This window comes from Anoplophora glabripennis, unplaced genomic scaffold (assembly GCF_000390285.2).
Source record: "Anoplophora glabripennis isolate ALB-LARVAE unplaced genomic scaffold, Agla_2.0 scaffold1478, whole genome shotgun sequence".
NCBI classification, from domain to species: domain Eukaryota; kingdom Metazoa; phylum Arthropoda; class Insecta; order Coleoptera; family Cerambycidae; genus Anoplophora; species Anoplophora glabripennis.
In genome coordinates this window covers 39,089-58,382 of record NW_019417593.1, presented here as the reverse complement: position 1 = coordinate 58,382, position 19,294 = coordinate 39,089, and the positions used below count along the sequence as shown (strand labels likewise).

The 19,294-nt window shown below is 30.7% G+C and overlaps 1 protein-coding gene across 1 annotated transcript in view; it reads right to left on the bottom strand.

The window, feature by feature from the left end:
• Positions 1-3,497: 3,497 nt before the first annotated feature.
• The window catches only part of LOC108914772 (ATP-dependent RNA helicase WM6), a 31,014-nt gene continuing 15,217 nt past the window's right edge, over positions 3,498-19,294 (bottom strand). Inside the window, exons 5-8 of the mRNA XM_018720653.1 lie at positions 14,627-14,758; positions 10,631-10,777; positions 3,740-3,995; positions 3,498-3,682 (exon numbers count right to left, since the gene is read on the bottom strand). Coding sequence (XP_018576169.1) covers positions 3,669-3,682; positions 3,740-3,995; positions 10,631-10,777; positions 14,627-14,758 — 549 coding nt within the window. The 3' untranslated portion in view covers positions 3,498-3,668. The remainder of the gene's footprint in view (positions 3,683-3,739; positions 3,996-10,630; positions 10,778-14,626; positions 14,759-19,294) is intronic.

The window sequence follows — 19,294 nt, the reverse complement described above, 5'->3', positions numbered from 1 at the left end:
CCACGTGGAGGTGCTCTGGTTGCAAACCCGGCACACAACCCCATATGTCGCATGTGCAGAGCCAACCACTCCTCAAGTCTTGATTTTTCTGAAGGTTTTTAGCGATTTTCTGAAGACTGAAGGGCGATGGAGCAAAATTGACCACGGATTCGTGTTCAGGAGATAAAAATGCATTGAAATCATATGTCACATGTAAAGTACAGATACCCTTTTTTTTGTAGACTTGTGTAGTAAATCCACCACTTACTTTTTTACCCCCTCCTCCCTCCTCAAGGAGGGTAAAAAGGCAAAAAGTGATACATAAGAGTGAAAATAGTTAATATAGAGTTCATAGTATGTTATTAAGAAAATATTAGTTTGCCAGTGACGAATATTTCAAAAAGTGCTGTTAATAAATGATGGTATTTTCACTATTTTAAGGAGTGGTCCATTTAGGGTGGAATCGAATTAGTTTTTTTAGTAGATACTACAGGAACTTATTTTGAACATTTCCATTCAAGTTAAATTTAGGACGAAAACCGGCCTTATCAACCCTCCTCCTTTATTAGCAAACATAACAATGATTGACGTGGACGTTATTCGATTTATATCAATGACGTCGCCAGTCAGTTTACTTGCGGAAGTGGTGCGAAGGACATCAGCAAAATCCTATGCCTCACAGAAAACATCACGGCGGTCCTCAGCAGGAGATAGTTTACTAGAGCTGTCTTCTTGGATTTCGCAAAGGCCTTCGATATGATTTGGTATGAAGGCCTACTGATGAAACTGCTCGCAAATCAATATCCCATATCCTTTACCAAATTCATCAAGTTTTACCTCAACTACTTAAAATTCTGCATTCAAATCCCCATGAAAGCGGGCATCCCCAAGGCATCGTCCTATCACCACACCTCTACACCATATACATACAGGGTGTTCAATAAGTTTGGAATCCCCCTCTATCTCAGAAAATACTGTTCAAACAAGAAAATGATTAGGACAAAAGTTGCAGGGTTCTGAGTGAGCAATCCAACGGTGACCTTGACCCTAACATTGAAGGTCATGTAGAGGTCAAGTTGAAAATTTTAAATGGAACCGTATACTTTTGACCTCGGAACGGATCTAATATATTGGACTGTTATTCAAAGTTTTCAAATTGACCTGTAAACGATCTCCAACTTTGTCAAGGTCACCGTGTGATTGCTCACTTTTAACTCTAACACCTTGGTAATTTTTCCACTTTCCACCTTTGGAGACAGGCTGTTGGAAAAAGTGACCATTTCCGGGGTCAAAAATATGCAGTTCCATTTAAAACTTTCAGGTCGACCTCTAAATGACCTTCAAGGTCAAGGTCACATTCGAATGTAAAATTTTCCGCTCTTACCATTTCTGGGGTCAAAAGTATATGGTTTCATTTAAAATTTTGAACTTGACCTCTAAATGACTTACAAGGTCATCATTGGATTGCTCACTCAATCCTGCAATTTTTGTCCTAATATTTTTTTGTTTGAGCAGGATTTTCTGTTGGGGGGGGGGTGTTAAACATTTTGAACACCCTGTATATATAATATAATACAAACCCTTACCTATACGCCGACGACATAACCATAACTGTGCAATAGACAAACGCAAGACGTTCCACTATCTTCCTTCAAAACTCATTGAACCAACTTGAAACTTAGTGCAACAGGTGGAAAGTCAAAATTAACACTAGACAAAATCATAGCAATCCTCTGCACGAAACACAGAATTCCCACTACTTCCACATACTTACACTATCACAGGACCACGGGGGCGGACAGATGTGATTCCTGTGCAAGCCAGTGAATCACCAACAACTTACGTGGAAACAGAACTAAGCGCCATCTCCTTAACCTAAGAAATAAGCAAATGCTTAACAAGGTGGTATTAGGCAATCTAATGACCTGTCAAATTTTTAAGCAATATGGCGCTGATGGCAAACAAGTTATGTTTACATTGAGAATGCATTGAAGTCAGTCCAGAACTTTTTAGCTAAAAGCGTTTAATCCGAGGTTTTTGTAAGGAATTATTCTTGTATTTTATTTAAGGAAGTGTTTAACTTGTCTTTTATTAAATTGTGTCGCAACGATATGTATTACTAATGCCGGTAACATGCATAGTAGTGGGTTGTGGAAGTCGTGAAAATCGAGACCAAGTTAGCTTTCATTGTTTACCTGACGTAGTGAATTCTAAATATTTTCCTCATTTAAATGATTTGAAGTGATGATGAGAAAACGGCGCCAAACATGGATATGTAAAAGAAGAAAATACAAGTGAAAATAGAATGGAATTATACTTTTTAAAAATCAAGAAAAATTTGTTATATAGGTACTATCAAGAATTTTTACAATGATATCAATATATTCCAATTCCTTAATTTATGTATTTTTCATTATAATGCCAATTAATTAATATTCTTATATTAGCTTCTTTAAATAATCACTCTGCATATTGATTGACAATAACAAAGACACCTAACTACAATCCACGAAACACTCATTATACAGTCAAAGTTCAAAAAAACAAAGCCAAGCTAACGTAAACTCTTAACAAAACACACAAGTTTATATGAATCAAACAAATGTTTGCCCTCGACGCCATATTGAATTCCAATTTTGTCACGTGGTTTGGATTGCCCAATTCCAATAGCAGCTAACCTACACCTCTGCAAAAATCCATTTAAAGTCAATCCAGGCTGTGGAGAACATAGCCCTACGCACTGTGCCACCGCCTCGTCATGGTACGTAAGAAATGCAGACATTCTACACGACTTTCAATACACGAACACCATCCAGACAATATGAGTAAACACAGAAAAGCACTTTGATGCGGCCATGAGGCTCAATCCCCTCAGGCAAGCCATTGACTACATACCTAATGCAACAGATAAACACAAACTATCTAGCCACCAACTTCTCGAACCAGGGTAACCATCTCAATACTCCTACCCCCTTGCCATAAAGTTTCAGTCAGGATCAAAAACAGCAGAGAAGAGACACTTGACAAAACCCGTCCCACCCAAACGCGCCCTATTTCAAGTCATTTGGCTCGATGGCCGTGTGCATTCTTAGCTAAAACGCTACTCCCCAAAACCCAGCTCTAGTTGCCTTTTAGTTTATTAGACCATACTACACAGAGCGATGGTAGATTGCGTTAAATACATGACTTGACGTCATAATTCAAAATCTGACCACTCGACTAAATAGTTAATGGATTACGTGATACAATTGAACCAGGCACTAAAGGCAGTTTATTTAATGTAGCCTCAAATTGTTATATTAGGTAAAAACTAAGAAGTACAACAGAGTAACCACAATTTGAAATTAAATTTGCACAATGAAAAATTTAATATTTTAGGAATTCTTTTGTAAATGCATTAAAAAATTAGGAAGACCCTAGTATCTATCACTTAATTTTCACTTGGGTGTTAACAATTTTCCAATAAATGCTTTTATTTCTCAAAGTATTTATTCTACGAGGAAATTTATAAATAAAAATAATTTGGGAACTATTTATTTTACGTAAAAAAAATAACTAAATTACAATAATACTACTATTATCAGTTTGAATAATATTCAACATTTACACATTAAAATGAAACACTGAAATTATAATAATTGTTACATACAACTTATACAACTCATTTTTTCATCTTCAACTCATTGATTTTATCGTCCTTCAACTGCAAATTAAAAAAATATATTAGCCAATTACATTTATTAATATGTATGGGACTTACTATAAGAACTAAGATCAATTTCATCAGGTAATTCTGTAATATTAACATCAAATCTATCCTGCACTTCATTCAAAATTTTTGCATCTCCTTCTTCTGATACAAAAGTAATAGCTAAACCTTTTGTACCAAATCGACCTGCTCTAGCGACTCTATGTAAATAAGTATCTGAATCTTCTGGCATATCATAGTTGAAAACAATATTCACTCGTTCAATGTCCATACCACGTCCGAAGAGATTTGTTGCAACCAATATTCTCTGAAAGTCACAATTTGTTTTAAATATGAGGTAATATTATTTGGTGGTGCTATGATAAAGTTTGTAATTATCAGAATTTATTCCACTTGCAAATAATCAGGATCTCATATGTCCCTACAATCTTATCATCATTGCAATTGTTCAATTTATATTGTAAAAAGTCACTTAAAAATTGTTTACCATCAATCAAGATATATATTGTACTTAAGCAAGAAAGGCTGTAGTTGTCGGGCTGTGTAGTTTCAAGTTTCAAGTGATACTACTGGTGTATAAATGGAAACAGTATAAGAAATAATCAAAATTATATGCAGAAGATATAGATGTACAAAATAAGGACTTGAAATCATTGTAATAAATGCAATATAGCAGAAAACCGTAGTCATATATCGATACCTATAGTAACAGAACAAGGTGATAAGCCAATAAAAAAAGTGTGGACCTTTGTTTACTATCATAAAATAGTTTCTTTATCGAATGTAAAGCTAGCCACACACTAAGAAGCATACAGTTGATGGTTATAATAATATACAAAAAGGAAATGCTAGGGAAGATATGGAAAATTTTAATATACAGTCTCCAGAACAAATACAGTTGTATCAATTAATATTAAAAGCAAATCGGCAGCAAACAGAAGAGATAAAGTTAGAATTGCAGACTGCTACAAGTTCATTAACAAAGCAGCTTCATGAAGCTAATGAAGAAATAGAGATACTAAAACAACAATGCATGCATCTAGAAAGAAGAGCTAGGAAAAATAATGTTGTAATTTTTGGAATTCAAACGGGGGAAAAGAAAAATATCTTGGAAAAAATTCTTGAAATATTAAACACGAACCTGGAATGTAATGTACAAAGTCAAGATATAAATAACATATATAAGCTGGGAAATACAAAAAAGCTCCTATACTGATAGAATTCATAACATATTTAAAAAAGTTACCCTTTTTAAAGACACTGGGAAACTAACACAGCTAAGAGATAAAGGTGTAACGTTAAAAAATGATCTTTGCAAAGAGGAGAGAGAGGATTTAAAAATTTTGCAGAAACATCAAAAACTTGCTCGTTCACAAAATAAAGAAGCTAGAATTAAGGGAGCTAAGTTAATAATTAACGGAGTACCACATTCGGCGAAAGACCTAGAAAGTAAAGTTGAAAGTGAGGAAGAAAATAGTAGTGAGGAAGAACTAGAGGACATTGAAATTCAAGATAAAAATTTTGAAGGGGGCCATTTAAGCAATGCAGCGTCAGGCGTAAAGAATACTGGTCAAACCAATAGGGGAAATAAGTACAAAACCAAGAGTAGTCCAGTTAATTCAAGACAAAATAAGAAGAGGAGGAAATAAATAAAAAGCAAATCAGGGAGGGTGAAATAAAAAGAAGATATTAATTTGTTATTATTGTAAGTTTACTACTTGTAGGTCATTTCTTTAAACAAATAGAGTATAGAATGGACCAGTACATTAAAGAATATGATAACGAATCTATTGTCGCTCAAGAAATTTATAAACTTAACGAGTTCAGAAAAATTGTCACTGCTAATGATTTTAAAATATTCCACATAAATATACGGAGTGTGGAAAAGAATATTGATCAGCTACATATGTTATTACACGATCAATCTGTAGAATTCGATTTAATAATATTAACAGAAACACATAAATTGCTCGATGTAAGTCTGTTCCATATTGCAAGATATGACACTCTGTATAATGAAGGTAATTTAAATCAAAATGATGGGATACTAGTTTTTATTAAATCTGATTTAAAATATACACAAACAAGCATTGATATAGGTATTGTAAGATGTTTAAGATGTCAAGTCACTATTTCCAAAACTAATGTAGACGTTTTAGCTATATATCGGTCTCCTAGTACGTCCCCATATGCCTTTAATTTAGAACTTTTAAATTACTTAAATAACAACTCCAAATGTGATATCAGTATAATTACAGGGGACATAAATATTAATCTCTTGGGAAATGAAGAATATATAGAGGAGTATAAAAATATCTTAAATTATCATGGGTACCAATCTTATATAAACGAATATACAAGATTACCTAGTAAAACATGTCTTGATCATTTTTGGGTAAAAAGTCAAATAAGACAGGACAAAATTAAGGCGAAATCCTATATATTTAGATGCTACATTACAGATCACAGTCCTATAGGTTTATTATTTAAAATAGGAAACACGGCAAAAATAGAGAATAACGAGAATATGAAATCCTATATAAATTACAATAAATTAAAATATGATTTAAGAAATGAAAATTGGAATGACTTGTTTAATGAAACAAATGGTGATATAATGTGTGAAATTTTTATACATAAGCTAAAATATTACATAAATAAAAATACAACTACAATTATAACTAGTCACAAAATTAATTATAAAAAGAGTTGGATGACTAAAGGATTATTGAAATCAATAAAGGAAAAAGAAAAACTTTATAAGCTCGCTTTAAAAAATCCGGATAACTTAGAAATTAAAGAAAGATATAAAAATTATAAAAATAGGCTTAATAACATTATAAAGAAAACGAAACAAAAATATTATTTGAGAGAAATTCAAAGCAATAAAAACACGTCGAAGGCTCTTTGGAACTGTGTAAATAACATTTGTGGACAAAAGCAATCTAAAACTATTATTGAAGAAATTAAACTAAATGACGGGACAACAGTTACCTGTAAGGCAGAAATTGCAAATCAGTTTAATAACTATTTCAGTACAATTGGGAAAACATTAGCTAGTAAGATACCTGATATAAGTAAATATAAAGATAATGCCGACTTTTTGGAAAACACTATGTACATGTACCCAACTAATGAGTTGGAAATTTTAGATGTTATAAAGAATTTAAAAACAAAAAAAGCACGAGGTGTGGATCAAATACACGCAGAAACTTTGAAGCAGATTGCTCAAGAGATAGTTAAACCTTTAACAATTTTAATAAATATGTGTATAGATCTGAATTGCTTTCCAAAAATATTAAAATGTGACATTATAAAACCGCTCTACAAGAACGGTTGTAAACTTGATATAGGAAACTATCGACCTGTATCATTATTACCTACTATATCGAAGGTATTAGAAAAAATAATAAAAGTAAGACTTTGTAATTTTGTAAAGAAGTATAAGATTTTGTCGGAGTGTCAATATGGCTTTAGAGAGGGAAAATCAACTGATGATGCTATATATAAACTAACGTCGATAATATATGATTCATTGGATAAGAAAGTTCCAATTATTAGTATATTTCTAGACCTCTCTAAGGCCTTTGACACAGTTTCCCACAAAAAACTACTACAGAAATTAGAGAAGTATGGAATCAGAGGCAAAACGTACAATTTATTTGAAAGTTATTTGTCACAAAGAGAACAAAGCGTTCAGATAGGGAGTCATAAAAGTTGCTTACAAGAAGTGACATGTGGTGTTCCTCAGGGGACTGTGCTGGGGCCAATTCTTTTTACTTTATATATAAATAGTCTGTTAAAATTGGACATATCGGGTAGAATTATTAGTTTCGCAGACGATACGGTGGTTACATATACGTCTACTTCTTGGACAAACTTAAAGCAAAAAATACAAAATGATTTTCCAAAAATTGCCACATGGTTTCAATTTAATAAACTAACTTTAAATTATAAAAAAACGACATATTTGCCATTTACGTCATATAATGCAGGACTCCCGATGCTAGGTCCCTTAAACGTTGGATTAACGGAAAATATTCCTGAATCTTCCTCAGTCAAATATTTAGGTATATTTATTGACAGGCATATGAGGTGGGATGTACATGCAAAGCAACTTGTACATAAAGTTAGAGGGCTTTTGCCTAAATTTAGATACTTGAGGGATTTCTTAAATATACAGTGCATAAAGACTCTCTACTTTTCACTAGTACAATCCATATTAGTATATGGAATTGTAGGATGGGGAGGCATATATGACTGTTACTTAAAAAACATAAATATAGTCCAAAAATGGATTTTGAGGATAATTTATAAAAAGAATATATTATGTCACAGTAACACATTATATGAGGGGACGGGAATTTTTGATTTAAGACAATTATACTTTTTAAAAATACTTCTATTTGTAAAACAATTTAAAATTAAAATATTAAATAACAATTCACTATAACACGCGTAGATTGGATACAATTTTCTTTCCTAGATGTGATAAAACTATCGGTCAGCGGTCTGCTAACTATTTAGCGCCGAGAATGTATGCAGTATTACCTCGGAATATAAAAGAAACATGAGCATACAATACTTTTAGAAAAAAGCTACAAAATTGGATATGTGAGCAAAATAGATATTTATTTAGTGACATTATAAATAATTAGTGTCAAAATTCTATAATACTGGTACGTTCGCTATTAACAAAATAATTTATAAAAGTCCATGTGTACATGATGTGTATGTATATGTAAACACATGTGTGTATGTATTGATTACAAATTGGTTGCGGTATACTTAAGTCAAGTGTGTTTTATGTTTATATCACGTACAAGTAACCTGTATAAGGTTACTTCTGTGATTTGCTATGTTTATTCAAATATATATATTTTTTTACTTTCTTTTCTCTTTCAGTTAGGGTTTCAGCTAATTATATAAGTGGCTCAAAGTAATTATTGTAAATTATTTCATACAACTAAAAAAAAAAAAATTACAATACTTTAATTCAATCGACGAACAAAAAACTGAATTGTTAATAGTTCTAAACAGTACCAACTAATTAAATTTTATATGTATTTATAAATTGTTTTTAATAAAGGTGTTTCAATATTCCATGTCCATGAAATTGCATACCTATTTGCAGTGTCAGCTCTTGACTTCCATACCAGATAAGGCAGAAAAATTTACGTCCAACGTATTGAAAAAAAAAAGATCAAATATAATTGTGTAGTTTTATTTTAAGTATTATGAAAATATAGAAAAAATGTTCTCAAAATTATTTTTTATAGTCAGTCTGTTTTTCTGCTTTTGTCATAAACCTTTCAATTGCTTTTTCATTTAATGTTACAATAGATAGCATTACAGGTGTTGTTAGTCTGTCTTTAAAATCTAATTTAAACTTTTATAATTTTTTAAAACACTTGAACAAATTATGTTTAATAAGAAAAAAAGCGGATAATAACTATTATTTGGATACGGGCGGACTAAACAGAGCCCAAACTGTATGTGCGCGATGGTAAACATGTAATCAGCGTTTTTCAAATAAATTTTGCAAGTCAAGTTAAATTGACTGCACATTCAACATTTTTTTTTAATGTGTTTCATTATAATAATAATATCGTGTATTAAATTATTTTACTATGAAAATTTCTAGGAGCTTTGGGGCGCCCTCCACACCAGCCGCCACTGCCTATTTGTGTGATCATGATGCTTTATTTAGCCATTAGAACACATCAAAGTTAACTCTAAAACTGTATCCAATTCAAATGAAATTTTATGCTATACTCCGCGGTCGAAATTATAGAGTGACTCATTGCTAGCTTTTGGACTAGTTAGGAGGATGAAGCGTGCCGGGAACGAAAATCCATTGGCGTGTCTGCGTAAAAGGCAACAAGATATAGAAATTATTGATAAAAAGATAATAAAACATAACATCTAATATTTTTTACGGTTTGCTATAACCGGCACTGATCCATTTTAATTATTACAGCATTTTAAAAAGTCCCAGTTGTTTTTTTAATTTATAAATTTACTATAGCCATGGAATTAGACCCCTCGGCTATGTTTATGCTATGACGTTTCTCAGGACGGGTAAATCAGGTCCATTTACACCCACTAAAAAAGCATTTCCCTATTCCCTACCAAGTGCAAAAGACAGAGATAGAATATAGATCGATGTTCAGTGTAACTCAGTCTATAGACGATTATAAATTCTATCGATGTGCGTAGCGAGCGGCACAAAGATAAATAATATTGAACCGTATAAAAATCATTTTACGTTTTATACGCATTATGGTAATAGTGTTTTTATATTATGCCTGAGTCACTCTCTATAATTTTGACCGCGGAATATAGTATTTGTATATGTATACAGAGTGTTCCGTTTTAATCGATCACCTCGAATAACTTTGCAGAATGACCTCCAATTAAATAACTTCCAGAACAAAGGTTGGAAAATTTTAAGGGGGCCGTAGAATAATGACCTTGGTTTTGACTCAGGGTCAAACTTTGGTTTGATTTCGAAGTCAGCTTCAGAATTTCAATTAGACACCCCATTTGTTTTATCCAGAAATGAAAAGAGCAGGAAATTTTACGTTCAAAGATGTATATTTTATATGTATATAAGATGTATATTTATTTTATTCTTATAACTCGTTTTTATTTTTGTCTTTATTTTGTAATATTGTTACATCATTGTTAGTTATCTTATAATGTTTTGCCGTTGTTTTTTTAACTATTTTTGATGTTCTATTCCGTTTTTATTGTCTTTCTTTATACCATTTTGCTGTTTTATTGTAATTATGCTACTTTTATGTTACATATTTTCTGTTTTTATTCAACCTGTAAATGGGTTCTCATCCCGTTGGATGAATTAAATAAAATAAATAAATAAATAAATAAATAATCATAGTCGTGTAATTCGATAACAAACAAAAATAAAATAATAAATACCTTTTGAAAATCTTTGAATTGTTCATATCTGGAGAGACGTTCTTTTTGGTCCATACCCCTATGAATTCCTATAGCGGGGAAATTTTGCTCGGTTAACAGTTGGGCTAGAGCCATACATCTTTGGACTGATTTTACAAAAATAACAACCTGAAAAATATTTTGTACGTATTAGATCTACCTAATGAGGAATATAAATAATATCTCATAAATATTGAGTCAGTGAGAGAGTTCAAATATGTAAAATCACATTAAATCATTCAAAACAATTTCATCATAAGAACAATAGTAACTACTGAGGCAACACCTGAAAAATGTGTTTCTTTAATGTTTTAGTAAAAATAAAAATTTAATTTCTTAATATTTAACTTGAATTTGGAAAAAAAAATTTCATAGAATTTATCGTTCCCTCATATCCCACAAATTTTTGTAAAGTTTAAACTTGTATAGTTTGTTTTTAATGGACCCCGAGTATGATCTAACAAGGAAGGTACCCGAAGTGTCAGTCACCGATTTCAATGAAACTTCGCTATGTTGTAGGGAACAAAAAAATACGAGACAGGTATATTTTCTAAAGGGGTAAAAAGAACACCCAAAGTTTACCCCCAAAAACATTTTTTTTTTCAAGAAATCTGATTCTGTAAATTTTTTTTTAAACCAATTGGAGTTTCTTTATTATCGGTCAGAGGTCATCCCTAAAACAGGTTTTTCACGATATGTGTGGTTATAAGCAAAAATTATTTTGAAACCAATTGGAGATTGTTTACTATGAACGCTGATGTTATTTACAGCAGTTTGACCCCCAGGGGTTACATTCCTTATTTTTTATAAAGGTAAAACTGATTTTTTTTCTCAAAATTTTTCTATGTAAGAAATGTAAAAATGACGGTTAAATGTTTAAAAAGATTTATGTAGAAGATAGTAAACTAAAATTGACTTGCTTTTGATTTCAAAAATAAAATGAAACAAAAGTTATTGTTTAATTATACCTTGATTTTTACGACAACATTTTGATGTTAATTTATCCATCTGCTCTGGAAATTTGTCTTCTTAATTTCAGAATCAGTCAATTTTAGTTTACTATCTTCTTCACAAAAATTTTTTTTAACTTTTCTTCATTATTTTTACATTTTACATTATAGAGCAAAATTTTAAGAAAAAATTTACCTTTACAAAAAATATGGGATGCAACCCCTAGGGGTCGAAATGCTGTAAATAACATCAGCATTTAAACAATCTCCAATTGGTTTCAAAACAATTTTTTGTTATAATCAAAGATATTGTGAGAAAAACTGTGTTTTCCGAGTTAAATTTGGGGGTGGTTTTGATTCCATCAATTTGTGCATCTGTACAAGAAAATTTTCATTTACTTTTATCACTGGAAATTTAAAAATTTTCATAAAACGACGAAAAAGTATAGTAATTCGACAATGTCCACTGCTATATGTGGATATATATCCAGTAGGAGTAGCTTAACCCTAAAAATGTGAAACCACTATATTTGTGCTTTTATTAAAATACACACACTAATTTATTGTTAATACCGTAATCTTTAATCTGAATATCCATTAATCTGGCCCGACGAATGCCCGTTTCGATGGTCCGAATAAAACTTTAATTTGAACAAAATTCGGTTGAACATATACAGGGTGGTCCCGAGGTAATGGGCCAAAATTCATGGGTAGATTCCTCAAGCAAAAATATTGCGATTTAGCCAAGCTTACCTTAGTCCAAAAGATGATAGTTAAAGAGATACAGGGTGTTAAATGTAAAATATTATTTCAGTTTTTTTTTTCATTTATTCCGTAACAAATGCAAATATCCTTATAAAATTTTGGAGTTTGGAGTTCTTTGGGTAGAGGAATTGAAATCTGTTCACATTTTGGTTAAAGTTCATAGAGGGCGCTAGCTGCAGTAGATTGAATGTGTTAAAAAATACATAATTTTTTTGAACTTTAAGGTATCTCATTTTTGGTATCAAATTCTTACTTTCCAACTTTTTTTACACAAAAAATGTATTCTTTATCAAAGTAGCTATCTCGCACCGTTTTCGAGATATTTGGCTATGAAACTTCCAATGCTGTTGCATTAAATTACAATTAAGTACCTACAGGTATTATTATTAATTTAGCAGTAAAGTTTCTTAAGTAGGGTTTGGGCGAAAATCAAATAACTGACGTTTTCCACTTGTCTTATTGCTGTCATTTGTATGCTAATTTCTATTAATTAAAATTACATCTTAGCTTACAATTTAAATTGTATACTCGTATACATAAATGTGAGATAGAATGCCGAGATTTTCGTTTTTGGAGTTACATGAAATCAGTTGTTTATGGAAAAACTATAGACACCTGATAGGAACTTTAGCAGCAGGTTTTAAATGCTGCAAAGTCATTGCGCGTTAAGAATTTATACTTTAAAATAAGACGATCTTTTAATGAACGCGTTGATAAAAAAGTTGGAGGTGGACATTTTGAGCAATTAATTGTTAAAAAGGCATATTTTTTACTAATGTTTACTATTTTACTGTTCATTAGAATTTTTAATTCTAAATAAACCTTCGTTTTTGACATTTTTAAATCATTCCAATTATTTCAACTATTAGCATTGAAAGTTTCAAAGCCAAATATCTCGGAAACGGTGCGAGACAGCTACTTTCATAAAGTCTACCTTTTTTGTGTAAAAAAAATTGGAAAATAAGAATTTGATACCAAAGATGAGATACTTTAAAGTACAAAAGGATATGTCGTTTTCGACACATTCAATATACGGCAGCTGGCGCCCTCTATGAGCTATAACCAAAATGTGAACAAATTTAAATTCCTCGATCCAAAGAACCCCAAACCCCAAAATTTTGTGTAGATATTCGCATTTATTAAAAAATAAATGGAAATAAACTAAAATAATATTTTACATTTAACACCTTGTATCTCTTTAACTATCAACTTTTGGACCAAGGTAAGTTCGGTTAAATCACAATATTTTTGCTTCGGGAATCTACCCATGAGTTTTGCCCCATTACCTCGGGACCACCCTGTATAGTTTGGATTATAAAGTCAGACTACATAATAAAAGTAACCGCTAAAAACGTAATTCCCCGGCAGTCTTGAGGAAACCCTTTTATGCGAGTCGGAACCTTTCTCGATTAGGCCTTTTTAGTTGAAATATTATTGTCGTGCAAACATGTCACAAAAAAGAAAGCATCACACGTTAACACTTCTGCAAAAAGTGGATATTCAAATAAATTGGTCTTTTCAGTTTTTATTTTTTATTTTTAATAAATACATATCCATATTTTACAATAATGTTTGGTTTGTTATTTTCTGCCTTCTCAGTAACACATAAAATCTAATTCATATTATATGTATGTATATAAACATATTTACTATCCAGTAATCTGAAAATATAGGTAATTCAAACTTATCTCTGTAAGCCCGTGTTTTAATTAGTTCGAATTAAAGAGTCTATACTGTATATGTAAATACATTTACTTTAGTTTCATATACAAATAATTTTTCAAGGAAAAGTGAAGAGTACTAATAAAAGGTAATTTACCCTCCCGAAATGTACTTTTGTGAAAAATGCTGAAACAGGTCAACTTTAGAATATGATTTTCTTTAGAATAAAGTTATTTTTGTAAATATTTGATTTTCTTTACAATTTTTGCAGAGACAAAGAATAATTTTTACCCTTATAAACGATAACGGATGTAACTCCTGGAGTTCAAAATACTATACATAATATCGGCGACCGATAATAAACAAACTCCAATTAGTTTAAAAAAAATTTTTGCACAGGAACAGATTTCTTGAAAAAACTGTTTTTGGGGGTAAACTTTAGGGGTGCTTTTTACCCCTTTGGCAGAAAAGAAAATATATATAAAGTTTCACTGAAATCGGTGACTAACACTTCAGGTATCTTCCTTATAAGCTGTATCCAAAATTTGAATTGCAATAGAGATTTTAATTTCTGATTAATTAATGGAAGTTAATTACTTACTTGATTAAATTCAAGTACATCCAGCAACTCAAACAATTTTTTGTTTTTTTCATTTTCTTTAAGTTTAACATAATGCTGTTGTAAACCATGTAATGTCAATTTGGCTTCATCATCTACATATACTTCCATGGGCTAAACAAAAAAATCAGTTAGATTTTCTTCTGACCTCTCTTAAATATATATTTTTAAATTAAAAATTAAAAGAGATCAGAATTTAAGATTTCAAAAAAATATATATAAACTCCTACAGGTATTTAATGGAAATAATGATCATTATTAACTACTTTCAGTATCTAGAACTACTAAAAATAACTTGTCACATATAGATGAGAATTAGATGAATTATGTTTTTTTAGAAGAAAATATTGTTTTTCCATTAACAAAAGAACTTTATAATACTTTTAGAATAGCTACATAATTTTAGTTCTCTATCTCAAATGTTAATCATCAAAAATAAAAGGTATAAAAATATTCAGTTTGTGTAATTTAACTTACTAGATAATAGGTAGAAATAATGATTTCAGATTAAAGTACTGTAGTCCCCTCGTATCTGAGGATTTAGATCCATGGTTTCATTAATCTTTGGCATAAGCGCATTCTGACAAGTTGCAAAACTTGTGAAAATGCGCTTATTTTACTATATTTGGTATTAAGGCCTCTATAGGATGTCTCTAAACTTAGTGGCATAATTTTAGGAGGAAGCTAAGGAGGTTCATATTTTAGCAGTTATTAGTCATTTTGAAGAATTGTCATTCTAAGTATTTTTACTTTAAATAAGAATATATTTTTTATCATTTATGGCACAGTTTTACAATTGACAGTCTCAGTTAAGTAATTAAAAGTTTTTAATTAATTGTCAATTAAAATTATTTATGTTTTTCAATTTCACGTTTGTAGATATTTTGTTGATACTGTAAAAATAATTGTATATAGCAAAGTTAAAAATACAGAGATAAAAAAATGTTACTGTAAAATAGAATATAAAGAGGTTATGAGGTCAGGAGATCGGTAATTATATTAAAAATAAAAGTAACCTTGGAATTGCATTATTATAAATAAGTATGGATATGCCTATTGGTAGAAGGCTCTTATTCACAATATACCAGATCTCCAAATCTACTGCAATGATTTTAACATCCTCTATCTCAGAAACAGAAATGATAGGAAAAATACATAATTTAGGCATTCATCTTATTTTGACTTACTTAGCATCTTGCTAAAATTATTATTATTATAAGTTTAGAGACACCTTCAATAATAATTATGTATGTAATGTTTCAAACTTGATGCTTCGCCCTTATGACGATGAAAAAAAAATCATTTAACTTATGACCTCAAATGAGAATAAGGTCCCATTTTTGTAGTAAAAATTATTCTTATTCAGAATTCTTGATAGGAATTGTGATGTTATCAACTATGTTTTCACATATTTAGGCTGTTACAAATTCGCTTCTCACTACAGTGAGAAACTGTAAAAGAGCATGTCAGATGTATTTGTATGAATATCCTGAAAAAAATAGATCGTCATTTGTTTGAATTTTGAGCAGTCGAGAAGCCTAGAACTAACTATGGACACTGGAATAAAACTAATGTTTTATTTTAATGCGTGGTGATAATAGTTTAAATAACTAGATGGATTTCACAGCGTCTAACGACACTTACAGTGTATGATAGTTCAATAAACAAAGAAATTTGGAACGAATACATTGAAGATAAATTTTTCGAGACAAAACATCTGAATCTGGTTTGGGCTGAGAGTGTACAGTATTGGGGGTCATGAAGGCTTGCAAAAAATGTAATAAAATTTCTAGGGTCGTATTTAAAAAAATTAAGTTGATGATGGTCCCGGAGACGAAACTTTACATATGAAAATCGATTATGCCATTTGATAAAGGGCAAAAAGTGGCCATGAGAAAGTGTTATTTTTTCAACATCACCTCAAACAAGGCTGAAATGAAACAAAAAAGGATTTCCAAAATTTCGTTTTTTTCAAACATTTCAAAAACTAATCAAATTAGCCTTGAATTTTCCGAGGCATAACGTTGGTCCCCTGATTAGGCAACTTTGCCCCCATTTAAGCTACTTCGTACATCTTACCATTTCCGAGATCTCTGTAGTCAGAAGCGAATTTGTAACAGCCTGTACAGGGTGTTTCAGAAACACCTCCTGTAAACACAGTGGGCGATAGTACGACAAAATAAAAATAATATTTTGTATTATGAACTATGACTATCTCCTCTTCTTTTGAGATAAAAAGCGATAAAATAAAATTTTTAAATAGAATTTTTACGAAAATTTCCAAACGGTGCGAAATATTTTTATGAAATTTGGTATTTGGTGTTTTTAATGATGCCAAATATGCTGCTCTAATTATTTTTTGGATATTTCATAGAGGCACTAGTTATGCTACATTCCTATTACATTTTAAGTTCTATTTTTTTTTAACGTTAGGTTTTTCACCATCGGGGCTCCAATTTTTAATGTACAATTGTATTTTCTAAAAATAATGTACTCTTGTTAGGTCTTCCTAAGGTGAATGGTTTTCGAGAAAAAAGACTTAATTAAACACAATATTATGGTGTATAAAATAAGCGACTTTTCTCAAAGTAGGCTGTCAAAACTTATTGATGGATGTCTCATAAACAACGCATATATTCTTAGTAATATTTTGAACTCAAATTAACTTTGTATCAAAATTTTAGAGACTGTAATTAGTCATTACTAACTACAGTCACTAAAAATCACTAAAATTTTGATATAAAGTTAATTAGTTTTAAATATTACTAAGAATTTATGCTTTATTTATGAGACATCTATCAATAAGTTTTGACATAAGCCTACTTTGAGAAAAGTCACTTATTTTATACACCGTAATATTGTAAGAGTTAATACCAAATTTCATAAAAATATTTCGCACCGTTTGGAAATTTTAGTAAAAATTCTATTTTAAAATTTTTATTTTGTTGCTCTGTATCTCGAAAACAAAGAGATAGACATATACAGGGTAGATAGTTCAAAATTAATATAGAATTACCTGACTTCCAGGTTTTCCCTTATTTATAAAAAAAAATCAGGTCACTTGCAGATCATTTTTACACACTAAATGGTGTTTATATTACACTTTTTCTAGACTGGACTCCATATCTTTTTTATACCCAAAGTCCTCTTATAAAAATTTCAAAATCACAAATAGTTTTCTCATTTAAGAACCCAGAGCCGGTTTACACAAAATTTCCAGTTGCAAACATTAAATTCTCCGACTTTCGTGAATACTTTAAAATTCCCAGACTATTCCATGTTTTTTATAAAGAATAATGAATTCCCCAACTTTTCCCGGTATTATCGGTTTTCCAGGTCACTACAAACCCTGATATAGTTCATAAGATAAAAATTTTTAATTTTTGTCATACTATCACCGCCTGGATTTACGGGAGGTCTTTCTGAAACACCCTGTATATAGATATAAGAAAAATGTATGATTTTTGAATTTTTTTTTGCTACAGCAGAAATATTCTGAAAAATAAATATAAAAAAGCACATTAGATATTAGTTGAACAAATCTTAATCGTTTTAAATCTTTAGCTTTCACTTCAACCACTAAACAGCATAAGTTGGCAATGAAAATAAAAAAATAACATAATTTTTCAAAAATGAAATATAACACTACAGAACTAAATTATAAATCAAAATTTTGGACAAAATTATGCCACTTTATCAAATAATAAAAAATGTTTTGATAGATTGATTTAAAATTATTTATACAAACTGAATACAACATATAGCATATGCTCCAGTCTCAAACAACAAATATGTGCGGCTAAATATTCACTATTAAAATAGGCTGGAAACGTGTTTCGGATGCATGTTTCTGGACTGTTGAAATTTGCGTTTAGTCAAAATATAAATTTTATTGTTGTTTTTTAATACGTAGCTGTAAACTTACACTACATAGAAACAAAGATTTTGTTATGAAAAAATTCAATGGATTCTATTTAAAGGGAATAAGTATAAAAAAGAAGTGATTCTAGTAAAGATGTTCACAAAAGTTTCATAAACATTTAGAGATGGTGGTATTTGTTGACTTACTTTTATGAAATACTTGTACTGCTTATATCTAACATGTTTAGTTTAAATTTTTTTTTCTAAAGGGATTAATTGCAAAAAAATTTGAAAGTTGCTCAGAAAAATGCAATACTTTTGTTTAGAAAGTATTTGGGTCTATTAGTAGGGAACCAATTGTTAACTATGTTATTCAGGGTAGCCGCCGAGGTATCCGAGATACTTCGTATATGAATTCTATGCCTAATTTTAAGCAAAAATGATTCTATTCACTTTTCCCAAATTCCCAATGGTTCTTGAAATATTGGAAAAAAATGTGGTTTATTTTAATAAAAATGTAATGACAATATATTAAAGCTGCTCAATGTGACCAGGGCGGTGCCATATTGTTTTTCACTTCATCAATGAGATGTATGTATGAATCTTCTCAATGAATTGGTCCCTGCAATAAGGCTTTCTCACTGATTAGGTAAGTATCTTCACATGTCCCCACATGAAAAATTCCAATAGGTTGAGATCTGGAGATCCCGATGGCCAAGCAATGGGACCACCACAACCTATCCATCAATTTGGATACTTTTCATTGAGGAAATTAGTGATACCTCTTCC